The sequence below is a fragment of the Bos grunniens genome, chromosome 7, assembly GCF_055505025.1.
Source record: "Bos grunniens cultivar Pamir isolate PY7600 chromosome 7, Bosgru_T2T1.0, whole genome shotgun sequence".
Lineage (NCBI taxonomy): Eukaryota > Metazoa > Chordata > Mammalia > Artiodactyla > Bovidae > Bos > Bos grunniens.
Window position 1 is genome coordinate 73,003,000 of NC_141171.1, and position 16,155 is coordinate 73,019,154.

General features: G+C 37.6%; 1 protein-coding gene across 7 annotated transcripts in view; it reads right to left on the bottom strand.

The window, feature by feature from the left end:
- Positions 1-200: 200 nt before the first annotated feature.
- The window catches only part of GABRB2 (gamma-aminobutyric acid type A receptor subunit beta2), a 444,580-nt gene continuing 428,625 nt past the window's right edge, over positions 201-16,155 (bottom strand). For 5 of the 7 annotated variants that reach the window (XM_086413760.1, XM_086413757.1, XM_086413761.1 and 2 more), the window contains one exon: positions 201-6,106. In XM_086413760.1, coding sequence (XP_086269886.1) covers positions 5,759-6,106 — 348 coding nt within the window. In that variant the 3' untranslated portion in view covers positions 201-5,758. Of the gene's footprint in view, positions 6,107-13,510; positions 13,745-16,155 lie in introns of those variants that run through there. The other 2 variants (XM_086413762.1, XM_086413763.1) reach the window with 1 other exon arrangement.

Below are 16,155 nucleotides of genomic sequence, written 5' to 3' on the forward strand. Positions count from 1 at the left end.
AGAACACTGAGAGTAAGATAGATTAAATAGCTGTACAATCATACATGTAATATGATTGTGACAAGTCACAGTGCAAACTCAAGACTGCCCTACAGCCAATCCCAAGTGTCCAAATTTTTCACTGCTTTTTGCAAAAGCTATACTTCTACAATAGAACTCATATTGATAGTTCAAAAAATTTCTGAACTCAATGAGACCACTTATACACACATCTTTTTAAGTTTTATTTATACTTCTTAGTTCAAGAATTACACACTAGTCAACATTATTATATATTTACATGCTGAAACTGGCTGTAATAAGTTTAAATTCAAGAAAATAATTCTTATGTGCTACTCATTTATAATCCTCATTTGTTACTATCTCATGTATCCCAGAGATTGTAGTAGTCCCGTTTTTAGAAAGACATGAAAATAGATGCAATGATATCCACTTGTATTTTGCATTTTCTAGCCATTGGAAAATGTGCATTATGTGCATATTAAGAAAGGCTACAAGGTAATTAGTAAGGCTGAAAATCACTACATTGTGAAGAAACTAGAATATCACTTGTTAGAAAAGGACAATTCAGAACTGTGCAGGGACAATATTTAAAATGGAACTATTTAAACACCCATGCAAATAAAAACTTTAAAATGTCATGGAATTTAAATTATTTTCAACACTTTGAATTAATACACTTAAAATGACCATTGAACACAAATTATTGAAATAAAAAGAGAAAGATACAAGCTGATGGAACTGTCAACTTGCTTCAGATGGTGCCAGGACACAGATATGGGCATCAGAATAACGACACGTGACAAGAGAGAGAGATTTGGCTTTCAAGTTAAAAAAAACACAAGTTTTTGTTTTTGTTCATTTTGGATCACATTTAACTTTATCACAAAACAAATTCTCAAAGCAAATTAAAATCTGATATTAGCATTTTGCACACATCTATATATCTACAGAAATGTTTTACTTCAACTTTCAAATAACTAATAGATGTTTAATATTTTTTTCCCTTAAATTATTTCCTTAGGGCAGTATCTTAATTAGCATTCTGTTGGGTCCTTACTACTTTTTTTACAATGTCCCTGGTATATTTGGAAAATATTTTTTAAACCTTTGGTGTGAAGCAGTGTCTTTTTTTCTCCTATTTTCCCTCACTTTTCCATTTTTCTTTCTTTTTTTAAAATAATTATGGAGTCTTTGGTTAAAAGGAAAAATGCTATCTAACGACAAATGCTATTATTAAAAAAAAAAGTCTTCTCTATGTGCTATTGTGTAACATATATCTGGAGCAGGTATATAATAAGCATTTGTTTTTCCTGTAGTGCCATCAATATAAACTTTTAGTCTTTGAAAATTGAGATTTAAGTTATGAACTTTGGTTTCTTAAACTCTTATGTATAAAAAGATCTATCAAGTAATCAATGATCATTTCTGCTTTTCCCATTTCTAAGTTGCCATTTCTAAGGCTATCTCTTGGTTGTTATAAACACTACAGTGTTTCCCATAGATGGGGTATGAGTGGGAGTGGCAAGAAAAAGTGTGTGTGTGTGTGTGTGAGAGAGAGCGAATTAAAACCCTTCTGTCTGGGATCCCAAAGCATTTATGCAAAAGAGTGTTTTAATTTCTCTGCTGGGGCTGCAGTAACTATTTTTACTTAGTAAAAATTAAATAAAAACTAAAAAAGAAAAAAACTAAACAATGATTTGTATCTATTGACTATTCATTTACAGCATGTTTAATTATTTACATAATAACACAGCAACTTAAGCCATAAACAGAATTTGCACATTGCCTTACCATAAAATACAAATTAGAAGTTAAAAATATTTAAGAAATCTGTTTTAATATTTACACACGCTCAGTGAAAGTTATGGTTGCTCACATTACATGGACTCTGTACATTTAGCAAAATGGCATGATTGCTACAGTTGAGAGTATCTGCCCTAACCAACATGGTGGGGTTTAGTTATTTTTTTTCCTCCTCTTGGGAGGAATATATATATATATATATTTTTTTTATCATTTTCTGTTTTCTTAAGACATTTTTGCTTTTAAATCACCATTGAACAATGCTAGTTGTTTCCTTGAAAAAGAGAATAAGTAGACAAGCAATGTGAGAACTAGTTGATTTCCATGTTCTGAGGTACAGTACTATTAGAGTGTCAAACTGTGCAGTGGTTCATAAGAACTGTAGGCATTGATTCGCTGATAGAGAAATGCTCAGTACCCTGTATTACTTGTTTCAATATGTTGATTTGTCGGCTGCCGAATTAAAAATATTCATACATTGGTTTAATGAAGGAAATAAAACATATTAGCTTATTCCTTTTGTTTTCCAACATATGAATGCATATATATGTATGTATGTTTATATGGATCTATATATACACATATATACATGTAAATATGTGGTAAGACCTGTTTGTTGGCTGTTTTTGTATGAATTCAATCATAAAATTGGAACACAGTTACCTATAGAAAATGGAAATTGTCTTAGTAGACAATTTAATGCAGGTCTTGCTTAAAACAAACGTGATTCATTTCTCCATTATGCATCCCCACTGAACTTTCTCTATGCGTTGTGCTTTTGTAAGCTGACAGATTTTTTTTGTGTTCCTAATACTAGAATGTAAAGTCTTTTGGTTCCTAAACCATTTTTTATTATTACTATTTTTCACTTAGCACTGCTTTTGAAGAAATGAGGAAAGGTCTAGATGGCACTGCTTATGTCTTTTTCCCTGTTATTAAATTGCAGTAGAAAGAATTGTAACATTCCTTATGCAAACACATGATTATGTTGCATGAGTTTTCAATTCTGAAAATGCATTTCATACCTACTAGCAGTCATGTACAGTATATATATATACAGATTGAGATCAAAGATTTCATTGAGAGTGTGCCTTTTAGAGTCAGAATTTACCTATGAATTTCACAGAGATGAAAAACACCTTAATTGCTGGCTATCTGGCTACTTCATAAACAAAAGAAAAACTATACATATATGTATAAGCTGATAGTAATGCTATATCAGAATTGCCAAAACATACTTTTGTGGTCCTGGATGCCAAGCTGACTGGTCTCTTTTGAAGACTTAAAGATCTAGCTCCCCTCCCTTCCCCTCCCCCAATCTGGTAACTAAAATTCAGTTCAACTACAAAACAAACGATTGTTTAAGAATAAATTCTATATCTACTGTTATCTCTGGGTGGGATGAGTCAGGTTTTTCTACCTATATGGTTACTAAATGCCAATCAATGGATTTTACTCTAGGGTTTCTATTCCACTGTCCCATCTTTTTCCTTTCCCCAAGATTTTTCCTAACACTGCAGTCAGAAATGAATCCCTGGTCATATGCTTTTGAAGCTCATGCAGCTAAGTTGCTTCTTCTGTCCACTTTGATCTAGATTTCTCTGTTGACTTTCCTGGACATCAAAATTTTGTTGGAACCATATAACAATATCAAGGATTTTTATGGCTTTTACGGTAATTGCAGATAAGAACCACTTCTAGGCTGGAGCTCTGAGTTGTCTCTAGAAAAACCTTTCCAGAATGGCATTTTGGAGTTGTGAACCTGAGTTATCAATATGCTCCTTCTTGATATATGCTACTCAAACTTTAACCCCTAGTGACAAGGGGCAGGCACTTTTATTAGTGTGATGTCTCAAAATGACTGCCCAGGGGAAAGTGTGTCCCTGGAGAAACTCGAGGAGTCTCTGCTCTGAGCCCATGGGCAACGCATCGGTTGGATTCTGCCCAAAGATCATACTCAGAGGTGTTCAGGTGTATAAACAAAAATATAAGGGCCAGAGCTCCCTATGCTGGTGGAAAAAAAAAAACATCCTATATAGGGGACAACTTCAGAAGGATGCTAAACTTTTTTTTTTTTCTCTCTGACAGTGAAGAATAGAAGGGCAGCAGGACTCCATCATATTCTAAGCTGCTGAATCATCAGGGAAAGAAAACATACATTTATCCACAGGCGGATACTGGCCTTAGCTGCTACGCACAATTAGGGATGTTACTCTAAAAAGAAGTGCTGTTTTTTTAAATAGAAATAGCAAAGTCATCCTCTAAGAAAAGTTTCAATCAAATCTAACTTTAAGGAAAAATGAGGAATGCACTATTTCCTCGGAGAAAGGCAAAATATGAACTTCACATTGATAGAAATAAAATATCTGAGCTTATTCTTTTCTCTTTGTCCAACATATGAATGCATATATCCAATTAGTATAGAAAGAAGCACAATGACATAATTTAAAAATTGAATAAAAGTAATATATCATGCCTGCCTGATTATCAGCTATATATTTTTCTGCAGTATCAACTGAGGCTCATAACAGTCACCATGTACTATGGCTTTGTTGTTCTTCTGTTTTCCATGACTTCCTATTTGATTAGGCAGACTGCAACATATACAACGAAAGCACCCTAAAAAAATCAAACTCTCCAAATCAACAACTAAACCTATTTGTGCACATAATCTCTTGAGTATTGTTTGCCATGAAAGACAAAGGTGAACTTCATTGTACATAAAGAAATACAGTTCTCTTAAAATCTCTCCAAAGACTTACTCTGTCTGTCTCTTAAGAATATAATCAGAATTTCAGAAACAAGAAAAGTTGGAAAAGACCATTAAGCCCGCTAAAGAAATGAACAAATCCTTCTTTTGAAATACCCTATTAAATTCAGAAATAAACTGCAGGAAAATGTTGTAGAGTCAGAGAAAAGCATCTTGTCTGCTAGCTCTGTCTGTGCTTTATATTCATATATTGGGATCACTCCCAGTGTAACCTAAGATGCTTCTAATTCTGCTAACATTTCTGTTTAGGGGTTGTCTTTTGATCAGGTACACTATAAAAACTTCTTCAGGTATGCTGTCAAAAGCTTGTGAGTTTGGAGGGAAAGAAATCTCTTTCACTCTACCTTCTGCCACTGAACACAGAATGTGTGGACCACATGCTTGTAATGGGCGAAGGGTCATGCTGCTTGCGTGCTTTAATTTTGTTACAACCGTTGTCTCTGAATTTTCCACTCCGTTCTGGGATATTAACTCTTATTTTTAACTGCCTCAGAAATAGCATTATAGAAAAATTTCTTTTGGCCACCAGGCATGATAATGTTTAGAAGTCTCCCCGTCTCTAAACGTCAAAATGGAAGACGTCAGCGTTGATTCCCAAGCTCAAGCAAACATGGCCTGGCCAAATTGGTTTCCTGAGTCTCTGTCTTGACTCTCCCTATCTTGTTTGAATTACATAAGAACCTTCTAGAATCCGGTGGGAATTAACTTCCTATGGCACCATCATCACCTCAATAAGACAGGCAGATATTGTCTTCAGTAAGGATGTTTGCATGGCATGGAAGATCGCATGACAACCTTAGGAATGAAAATGGGGAGTATCTGGATATGACCACATCTCAGCAAGATGACTGATGACACTACTGAGCCTTCTGGAATACCATCTAAATTATTCCCCTCCGTATAGGCTGTGTACTAAGCAGATAAGGTGGAACACAGATTCAGTCTTGCCAGCACATGTACAAATCACTTGCATTTTAACTGGAAAACCCCGAGGACCTTAGCATTTTCATGACTTAGCAGAAGCAACCCAAATGGTATGAATTGGACCACAGGATAGGCCAGCAACTAAGGTATTTTAGCATCACTTTTGTCCTGGATTGATGTGTTTTCCAAGTTCTATGTCAGGCTGTACATCTGGTTTGAGGAGGAATCTAGTCCTTGCTTCCCATGGGAAGCAATGTTTTAGTTCACATAATAAAGCCAGTAGACGATGTTGAAGAAGGAGAAAACCACTGGGAAGAATATGCGGGACCACCGATCTATGGCATTCACATCAGTCAAGTCGGGAATGGTGATTTTCAGCTGGGAGGCGCGTCTCCGCAGGCGGCTTTTCTTCTGTGCCACGTGCCGTTCCAGGGCATTTCGGCCAAAACTATGCCTGGGCAACCCGGCTTTCCGATACTGGATGCTGGAGGCATCATAGGCCAGCATTGTGCTCCTTGGGTCTCCAAGTCCCATCACAGCCTCGGAGGTGGCCATTTCATTTTTTATCTCAAGAGTGCTCAGTAAGATGTTCTCATGGGGGTCCATCTGCAAGGGGGAAGAAACAAACGAGACTTTCAAAACAGAAAGCCTTTACTGGTGAGTTTTACACAAGGTGCTATGATTTGTAGTTTGGATATTCATGATTAAGAGAACTGGCTTTGTGTCCACATGCTCTCAATTTGAACTGTGGTTCTGCCACTATAAACTGTGAGTTTCAGTTTCTTCATCTACTAAATGGTATAATAATCCCCTCCAAGAGGATGGTTGTAATGATGTAATGGTATAATAGATTGTTGCTAGAACCATTTTCATGATTTCCACATAGAGCATGCAGAGAAATGGAAAGCATGACCTCCCCCTTTAAATAATTTACAGTCTTGATTAAAAATACCTAAAAAATCTAAACTGAACTAGGGCTGAAATAGTATTAGGGGATGAATTACTAAATTGTGCTCACAATAGAAGCCTAATTCCAGATGAATTCATGATAAAACCAGAACTAAAAGTAGTAGGTAACACATATAAAGCACTTGATATATACGCCAGAAACATTTTTATGTAACTTCATTTAACTGATGCTTCTTAACGCCCACACAGTTACAAGGTGTCACCTTAAATTTTCAGTGTCAATATAAATAGGTGTAAGGAAGAATTTTGAACAACAAAAATGCAGGAAACACATGACTTGCCAAAATGCAAGAGAATTCAAAACAACGAGGAACTTGAAAATAATAGTTGAACAGACTATGGGTGGTGTGGGTGGTCAAAGGGTGAGTGGGGTGACTTGCCAGGGAAGAGAAGCGGACAGGAATTAAGAGTTAGACACGAATTCTCTGTACTGAGCTGAATTCTGGGCCCAGGGAGTAGAATTAAGGTGGCTGTGCTGACAGGGTGATTCTTTTTTCTCTTGGATTATTTCTTCTTAGCAAGTCTAAAAGTAAAGGATGAATACTGAGATCATGATTCTCCAAAACTATATGATTATGTAATGCTTTTTGTTCTGTTGAAAGGGGAAAATTTGTGTATCTTATTTTTAAGAGGCCTCCATTGCTACATAGATAATAAAACCTAACCACAACAAGCTATTATTAATAATACAGTATATTTATTTTAGTAAAGACTTGAAATATATCTACTGCCAATATTTTTTTATAATCAATTTTTGTATATTTTATTTTGTTTCCAGTTTTATTGAGAAATAATTGATACATATCATTGTAAAATTTTAAGGTGCACAGCATGATAGTTCAATTTATATATATTATGAAATGACTACCACAATAGGTTAAGCTAACATCCATCTTTTCATATAAATATGATACAAAAAGAAAAAAAGAAAAAAACAAGGAAAGAAAATTGTGGTGAGAACTCAAGAAATAAACGCTGATTGAATGAAATTCATTTTATGACACTTAAAACTCAATGTGTTCCTGTATCATCAATAAGATGATTCAATCTACAACACCATTGTGAAGATGGGAACTGCGTGGGACTGTACGTCTTGAGTCCCTTTCCTGCTCTAAGGCTTCCACCTCTATTTATAGAGGTCTCTTGCTAGAGCAGCAGGCTCAAGCACCTGAGATATGGAAACATTTCCCATGGTACCCGGGACCACTTATATGACAGATGTCCCATTTTTATGCATGAGAAGGGAATTTAGTGAGCAGTGCCTAGTAGCTTATTGTTGTTTAGTCCCTAAGTCCTGTCCGACTCTTTCATGATGACCTCATGGACAGTAGCCCACCAGGCTCCCCTATCTAGTAGCTAAGGCTAAGTAATTTACATATTGACTTTTCCATTTCCAGTAGTCCAGTGGGATCAGCATGTATCTCAAGCTCAGAAAATAAGGCACAGAGAGGTTAAGAAATTAACACAAATTCACCCAGTGAACAGGTGACAGAGCAAGAACTGGACTCAGGTCTCTCTCACTATGCCAAGCTAAGAACAGAAACAGCCCCCTCCCCCTATAGTTCTCTACACTCATAAAAGAAGACCTTCTCAGTGCGGGGGAGGGGCAGTACCTGGAGGCTTGCAAAATGTCCTTAATGAGGATGGAGGTAAGTGTCTTGATTTAAATACATCACTAAAGATTAGAACTAATGTAAAGTCCTATTAACTGTAACATTGTCAATAAACATCTGCGATTTGAACCTTCAACAGCCCCACTAGCAATAATTCTATTTAAGGAAGCACCACTTCCCCTCTCTCAGTTACTGTGCTTCTGATGTGGCTGGAGTCAAGCAGAGCAATCCTGACACAGAGTTTGTTTCAGTGACAGACACACGCCCATTTCAGAACCAATGGCATGTCATGAGCCTTCAGGTGGGCATACTAAAGACTCTCAAACATTTCCACTGGGTTTGTACCCAGAAGTATGTGGCCCTGAGTCTAATGAATTTGTTGAGATGCTCCAGCTGCAAGAGGTGATCCTAAGTTGAAAACAAACCAACACTGGGAGACACAGAGAATCCATGACCTGCTGAGAGTGTCTGTATCCCATATGCCTGATTTGCTGACGCTAAACAGATAATACACCTCACTCTCTCTCTCTTTCTCTTTTTTGTATAAGACAGCATGAGTTGGGTTTTCTATTACTTAAGACCCAAAAAATTGTAACTGAGATATGATTCATCTTTATGTATCTGAACAACCCTATAATATAGGCAGGGCAGGAAAGATATTATTGATGTTACACCTGTAATAAGGATGTTTCACAACTCAAATTGAAATTTAAGAAATTTGTTACAGTAATACAATCTTCAGTATGCAGAAGAGTGTTGGGTTTCAATCCTTCCGGCTGGGACCAAAAGCATCTAGGGGCTGCTGGGTTTGGTGGCTGGCTGGTCAACTGGCTACATTTATTTTCCCCCCTTGTCTGTTTTCCTTTAAAGGATGTGAACTGTGTTGGCAGCAAAGGTCAAAGGTGAAGGCTTCTACTATGTGTTTCAACAGGCTTTTACATGTAACTCAAATGGTAAAGGGGGAAAGGCTTTTTAATTGATTCCGTTGAGCTTCCATTAGTAATCTGTAGAGTTTATTTACTCTGGGTGGTGCTAGTGGTAAAGAGCCCGCCTGCCAATGCAGGAGACAGAGATGCAGGTTTGATCCCTGGGTTGGGAAGATCCCCTGGAGAAGGGCATGGCAATCCACTCCAGTATGCTTGCCTGGAGAATCCCATGGACAGAAGAGCCTGGTGGGCTACAGTTCATAGGAATGCAAAGAACTGGACATGACTGAAGCGACTTGATATGCACCTTGTTTAAATAAAACATTATGTTCATTTCACATTATGCATGTGAAATTGAACAACTATTAACTTTCCTTTTTCTTTTTGAAATACTTGTTTTTGGAAGGTGACTGCTGATTGAGGTTTATTATGTTTTTTTTTTGTTTGTTTGTTCTTTTTGAGGGACCTCCTTACTGAATCATTGCAGAATATGCTGTATTTCCATTTTACAGGGCAGGAAACTGAAGTTCAGAAAAATGAAGTGAGTTAATTAAAATCTTACTACTCACAAGTAATAAAATAGTGTAATAATTCTTTTCTATTGATGATTATCTCAATGCAATAATATTCCATGCTGCCTCCAGCATCTCCCAAATCAATCTGGGAAGTATGGCTCAGGTAGTGGTTTGGTGGGTTGATATAGTCTATTTTAGGGGCTCCAAAACTTTAATGAACCTCAGAATTCCCTGGGAAGTCTTGTTAAAACACACATCTCTTGGCACCCCTTCCCAGAATTCCTCAGTTAGTAAATACGGGATGAGGCTCAATAATCTGCATTTCTAACAAGTTCCCAGGTGATGAGGTGATGCTGGTCTGGGGTTCACATTTGGAAAACTACTAGTCTGCTGGACTGCAGCGAAGGACATGACTAAACAAAGCGGCAGGAAATACCTTGGGAAACAATGAAGCAGCTGAAGTTCTAACCACAGGCCTTACCACTTAGAGAACACATGAAACTTCTGTTCATTATTCACTACAGACAGGCATTGTGTGACACAACTTTACACAACTTTCAAGACCATCCCCAAGGGGAAAAAAAAAAAAAAAAACACTGCCAAAAAGCAAAATGGCTGTTTGAGGAGGCCTTACAAATAGCTGTGAAAACAAGGGAAGCAAAAAGCAAAGGAGAAAAGGAAAGATATACCCATTTGAATGCAGAGTTCCAAAGAATAGCAAAGAGAAATAAGAAAGCCTTTCAAGAAATCAATGCAAAGAAATAGAGGAAAACAACAGAATGGGAAAGACTAGAGATCTCTTCAAGAAAATTACGATACCAAGGAAACATTTCATGCAAAGATGGGCTCGATAAAGGACAGAAATGGAATGAACCTAACAGAAGCAGAAGATATTAAGAGGAGATGGCAAGGATACACAGAAAAACTGTACAAAAAAGATCTTCATGACCCAGAAATCACGATGGTGTGATCACTCACCTGGAGCCAGACATCCTGGAATGTGAAATCAAGTGGGCCTCAGGGAGCATCACTATGAACAAAGCTAGTGGAGGTGATGGAATCCCAGTTGAGCTATTTCAAATCCTGAAAGATGATGCTGTGAAAGTGCTGCACTCAATATGCCAGCAAATTTGGAAAACTCAGCAGTGGCCACAGGACTGGAAAAGGTCAGTTTTCATTCCAATCCCAAAGAAAGACAATGCCAAGAATGCTCAAACTACTGCACAATTGCACTCATCTCATATGCTAGTAAAGTAATGCTCAAAATTCTCCAAGCCAGGTTTCAGCAATATGTGAACCGTGAACTTCCAGAGGTTCAAGCTGGTTTTAGAAAAGGCAGAGGAACCAGAGATCAAATTGCCAACATCCGCTGGATCATGGAAAAAGCAAGAGAGTTCCAGAAAAACATCTATTTCTGCTTTATTGACTATGCCAAAACCTTTGACTGTGTGGATCACAATAAACTGTGGAAAATTCTGAAAGAGATGGGAATACCAGGCCACCTGACCTGCCTCTTGAGAAATTTGTATGCAGGTCAGGAAGCAACAGTTAGAACTGGACATGGAACAACAGACTGGTTCCAAATAGGAAAAGGAGTACATCAAGGCTGTATATCGTCACCCATGCTTATTTAACTTCTATGCAGAGTACATCATGAGAAACACTGGGCTGGAAGAAGCACAATCTGGAATAAAGATTGATATTTGGGAGAAATATCAATAACCTCAGATATGCAGATGACACCACCCTTATGGCAGAAAGTGAAGAGGAACTAAAGAGTCTCTTGATGAAAGTGAAAGAGGAGAGTGAAAAAGTTGGCTTAAAGCTCAACATTCAGAAAACGAAGATCATGGCATCTGGTCCCATCACTTCATGGGCAATAGATGGGGAAAGAGTGGAAATAGTGGCTGACTTTATTTTTTCGGGTTCCAAAATCACTGCAGATGGTGACTGCAGCCATGAAATTAAGATGCTTATTCCCTGGAAGGAAAATTATGACTAACCTAGATAGCATATTAAAAAGCAGAGACATTACTTTGTCAACAAGGTCCGTCAGTCAAGGCTATGGTTTTTCCAGTGGTCATGTATGGACGTGAAAGTTGGACTATAAACAAAGCTGAGCACCGAAGAATTGATGCTTTTGAAGGGTGGTGTTGGAGAAGACTTTTGAGAGTCCCTTGGACTGCAAGGAGATCCAACCAGTCCATTCTAAAGGAGATCAGTCCTGGGTGTTCATTGGAAGGACTGATGTTGAAGCTGAAACTCTAATACTCTGGCCACCTGATGTGAAGAGCTGACTCATTTGAAAAGACCCTGATGCTGGGAGGGATTGGGGGCAGGAGGAGAAGGGGACGACAGAGGATGAGATGGTTGGATGGCATCACCGACTCAATGGACATGAGTTTGGGTAACCTCCGGGAGTTGGTTATGGACAAGGAGGCCTGGCATGCTGTGGTTCACGGGGTTGCAAAGAGTCAGACACGACTGAGCTGAACTATGTAAACTTAAAAAAAAATTTTTTTTATATGATTTTGAAAGGTTACTTTCCATTTACATTATCCTAATACATTAGCTATATTCCTTGTGTTGTACAATACATTCTTGGCCCTGTCTTATATTCAGTATTTTGTACTTTCCACTCCCCTACCGTATATTGTCCCTCCTCCCCCGTTCCCAATGGTAACCACTTGTTTGTTCTTTGTATCTGTGAGTCTGCTTCTTTTTTTGTTATATTCACCAGTTCTATTTTTAAGATTTCACATATAAGTGATATACAGTATTTGTGTTTCTCTGTCTGACATATCACTTGGCATAATGTCCTCCAAGTCTATCCACATTGCTGCAAATGGCAAAATTTCATTCTTTTTTATGGCTGAGTAGCATTCAATTGTGTGTATGTGCCACATCTTCTTTATCCATCCATCTGCTGATGGACACTAAGGTTGTTTCCATATATTGCCTCTTGAAAATAATGCTGCTATGGACACTGGGGTGGCATGTATCTTTTCGAACTTATGTTTTTTTTTTGGATATATATCCAAGAGTAGACTGGCTTGGTTATAATGATCTTGACAATAATGTAACAAGGGAGTTATTATTAACAGTCTCATTTTAAAAATAAGGAGATTGAGAATTAGGACTAGTGATTTGTCTAGAGTTGCAGTGTAAGTAGTACATTTGGCATTTAATCTGTTTGTTCCAATGTTCCTGTTCCTACTGACAAGACTATACAGTTGCTTATCTTGACACTTTTCTTCAATTATAAGTTCAGTTTTGGAACCTGTATCAGCTTGTACTTAGGTAATGAGATTTCATAAAATGGAAGGAATAGCAACTGTCACATGAATTTAGCTAATGCTTTTAAAAAACGGATCTCTTCCCCACCCTCTCCAGCTTTGCCCAAATGATTGTCCTAATTGCCTTTCTCTTGAGCAGTGGAGACATGGGAGAAACCACTAAATCATCCCTTTTTTTGGTTACAACATAAACAAAACATAGTTCCTCTTTAACTTATCAGAAAGGCCATGGAGCAATCTCTATTGCCCTGGAAAACACAACAAAATACTGGTCATCTGTTTTGTCTTGTAATTTTTACCTATTTAAACAGGCATGAGAATACTGCTGATGGTAATTAAAACAATGGAGAAAAGGAAACCAAAAATATATGAAAGAAAACAGATGAGAGAGAGAGAGAGACTAATAAATAAATTGACATTTTATATAGATAAGCTACATTTGCAAGAAGCTTGCTGCAGGTCTTGCTTTAAGGGTCTATACTACTTGCTTTCTAGAGTCAACTTTTAACTCACAAGTATCCATTCCTGACACAAGGGTTTTGGGAGAGGCCCTATTAAGTAGTCTAACACCAAAAAAAAAACCCCCCAAAATCCCCAAAAAACTCTTCTGTTCCCCATTCAGCAATCTGCTCTTGAAATTATGCTTTACTTGGAATTATTGTGCTCATCCATCAAGAATGAAATGCTGAGATTTTGGGAAACAGACTCATTTATTTGCACCAGCATTCTGGACTCTCCTCCGAATGACCCCCTGTGAACAAGGGCAGTTTTCACATTGATCTTTCAGCTGTTCCACTAGTTAGAGAGAGATGCACTTCTGTTTCAGGCTGACCCATGCACGGATGGTTCTAACAAAGGCAAAGTCATGTTAAACACTTGGATTAGGAGGTTTTCTTTTCCTTCTTCTCATTCCCCATTCCAAAATCTTTTCCAAAAAGAAAAGAAACACATTTAGTTAACAGTTCCATTTTGCTTAAAAGATATTGCATTGAACAACATAGAGAGGACCTTATTTTTTATAAAATAAGCTAATTTCAGGACTGGTTTCAGGGTTGCTGCTTCCTTTCCCGGACCTTTGTCAGTGATAGCTGTATGTTCTGGAGAGATGCCCTTGCCCTACTGTCTTATACAGACATGCATAATGCTACCCTCAGTGATCCAGTGGCATCGCATGTTTATCTTGGGAAGCACAATGGGGCTATTTTAGATTCTAGTTCACCACTCATATCATTCAAAAAAGAGTAAGAATTTGGAAAAAAAAATTTCAAAAAATCCTAACTCTGGTATTTTCAATTACTTTGACTAGTGTGTGGGTAGGAAGCCTTGTTTTATCTTCCATGAATTGACACTGTGACCTGAGTAACTTTAAATGCTAAGGCAATGAACTGTTAAGCCACCTGGGAATGTCCAAAGCACTCTTTCCAAAGGAAAAATACTCTGTAACTACCTAGCCTGCACTCAGCCTTCTAAGAGGTGAAAGCAAATTTACCCAGCTAGAATATGAAATGGAGATTCCTTCCAAGAGGGCAAGTGAAGGGCAACATCTTTGACTTTTCAAATTCCTCTATTGAAGCAAAAAGAGAAACAGTAACCAGATACGGAGCTTAGAACTGGAATATAAATAATACGAGAGCGCTGCTGAAATCCCAGGTAGTTTCAGAAGGATGATCTTTTAAAAAAAAAATGTTTTTGAACTTTTTATTTTGTATTGAGGTATAGATGAATAACAATATTTTGATCGTTTCAAGTGAACAGCGAAGGGACTCAGTCATACACATACATGTATCTAGTCTCTCCCAAACTTCCCTCCCACCCAGGCTGTCAGGTAACACTGAGCAGAGTTCAGTGTATTATACTGTAGGTCTTTGTTGGTTATCCATTTTAGGTTACCCATTTTAAATATAGCAGTGTGCACATGAAGGATGATCATTTTAAATAAAAGCTAGTAGAAAAATAAAAGGACTGAGATTCTCTTTAATGTCTTTTTTCCTTCTATGATGCTACTGTGTTTGAAATCTCACAACCATACCATGAGAAGTTTGTACTAGGAGCATTTTGTAAATCTTTCCCACCAAAATTCTGAAGTTCATGGGTAGTTAAGTGGTAAAACAATCATTCAAATTTGTAGACTCAAACCTTGTTTTTCCTACTAAATATTTTCACTGTGTGGTAAAATACTTATAAAGTGATCACTAGTGGCACTAAGATATGAGCAGTTTAGCTGTTGTTTTGCTTTTCGGTTTTTAAATTCTCATGGGTAGATCATGGGAGTACCCATCTTGAGGATTACTTAGCAGCCTGATACTTTGTTAAGGAATCACATTAACGCATCTCTTCTTTATGGATCAGTCACTTGGTTGACTTTTTCTGGTTGTCGTAAGGTGGAAATATTCTGCCTCAGTCACAAACCAAAATAATCCATCTGGACAAGGGATAAACCAAGTGAGCATGGCGAGGTTTTGAGTTGTTATTTCAGGTGATAGTGAAGCTTTTAGAAGCAGAGTTAGACCTTGGGAGCAGAAAGAGAAGAGTAAGACACTTCTCTCCAAAGGACCCCAGAAGAGAAACCTTTTATAGAACTTATGACTAATACAAGGTCAGTTGTAAAAAGACACTCAACAAGCCTGGGCTGTCCAGTGGACTAAGGCTCCTCCTCTTTCTAATCCCCTTATGTGGATCCCTGCCCCTTTCAACCCTCCCAGCAGAGTTAGAACAAGCTGGTTCTAATCTTGGCTTACCCCAGGCCTCAGTGCTCTTCTAGAAAATCTAGGTGGGTTTAGGGATGTCCTTGCTAATTTCTTCCACCTGGATCAATCTTCCTGCTATAATCTCCCTGAACCCTTGTTTCCTTCATGATGGCAAGCATGGGCATGTTGCTTACGTGTCCCTAATGCTGATCACTACAGTCCATACAAAACAAGTACTTAAAATAAAACTTGCTGAATTGAATTACTGAGAGGGTTAGACTAAGCCCAGGATCACACATTCAAATCCGCTAGGAAAGTCATATCAAAGCATGAAGTAGTTGTAATGGAGAATGGGAAGAAGTTGGCCCTAGTATAGCTAACCAGACTATAAAAATACAGGCTTGCCTGAAGGACATTTAAATTCAAAATTTTAAAGATTATGGCAGGGGTCAAAATCACATCTAAGGGTTCAATCCACAAGCTGCTGCATTAAATTCCTTACAGATTTAATGTATTAAAAAACTGTCTTTCAGTTCTATTTAATCTATAATTACCAACTGCTTTAAAAAAATGTGGCATAAAATAGGACTAATGAATAATGAAAATTCACCCAGAAAAAAGCCTAAGTCTCAGAGCTCCCTTGTAAACT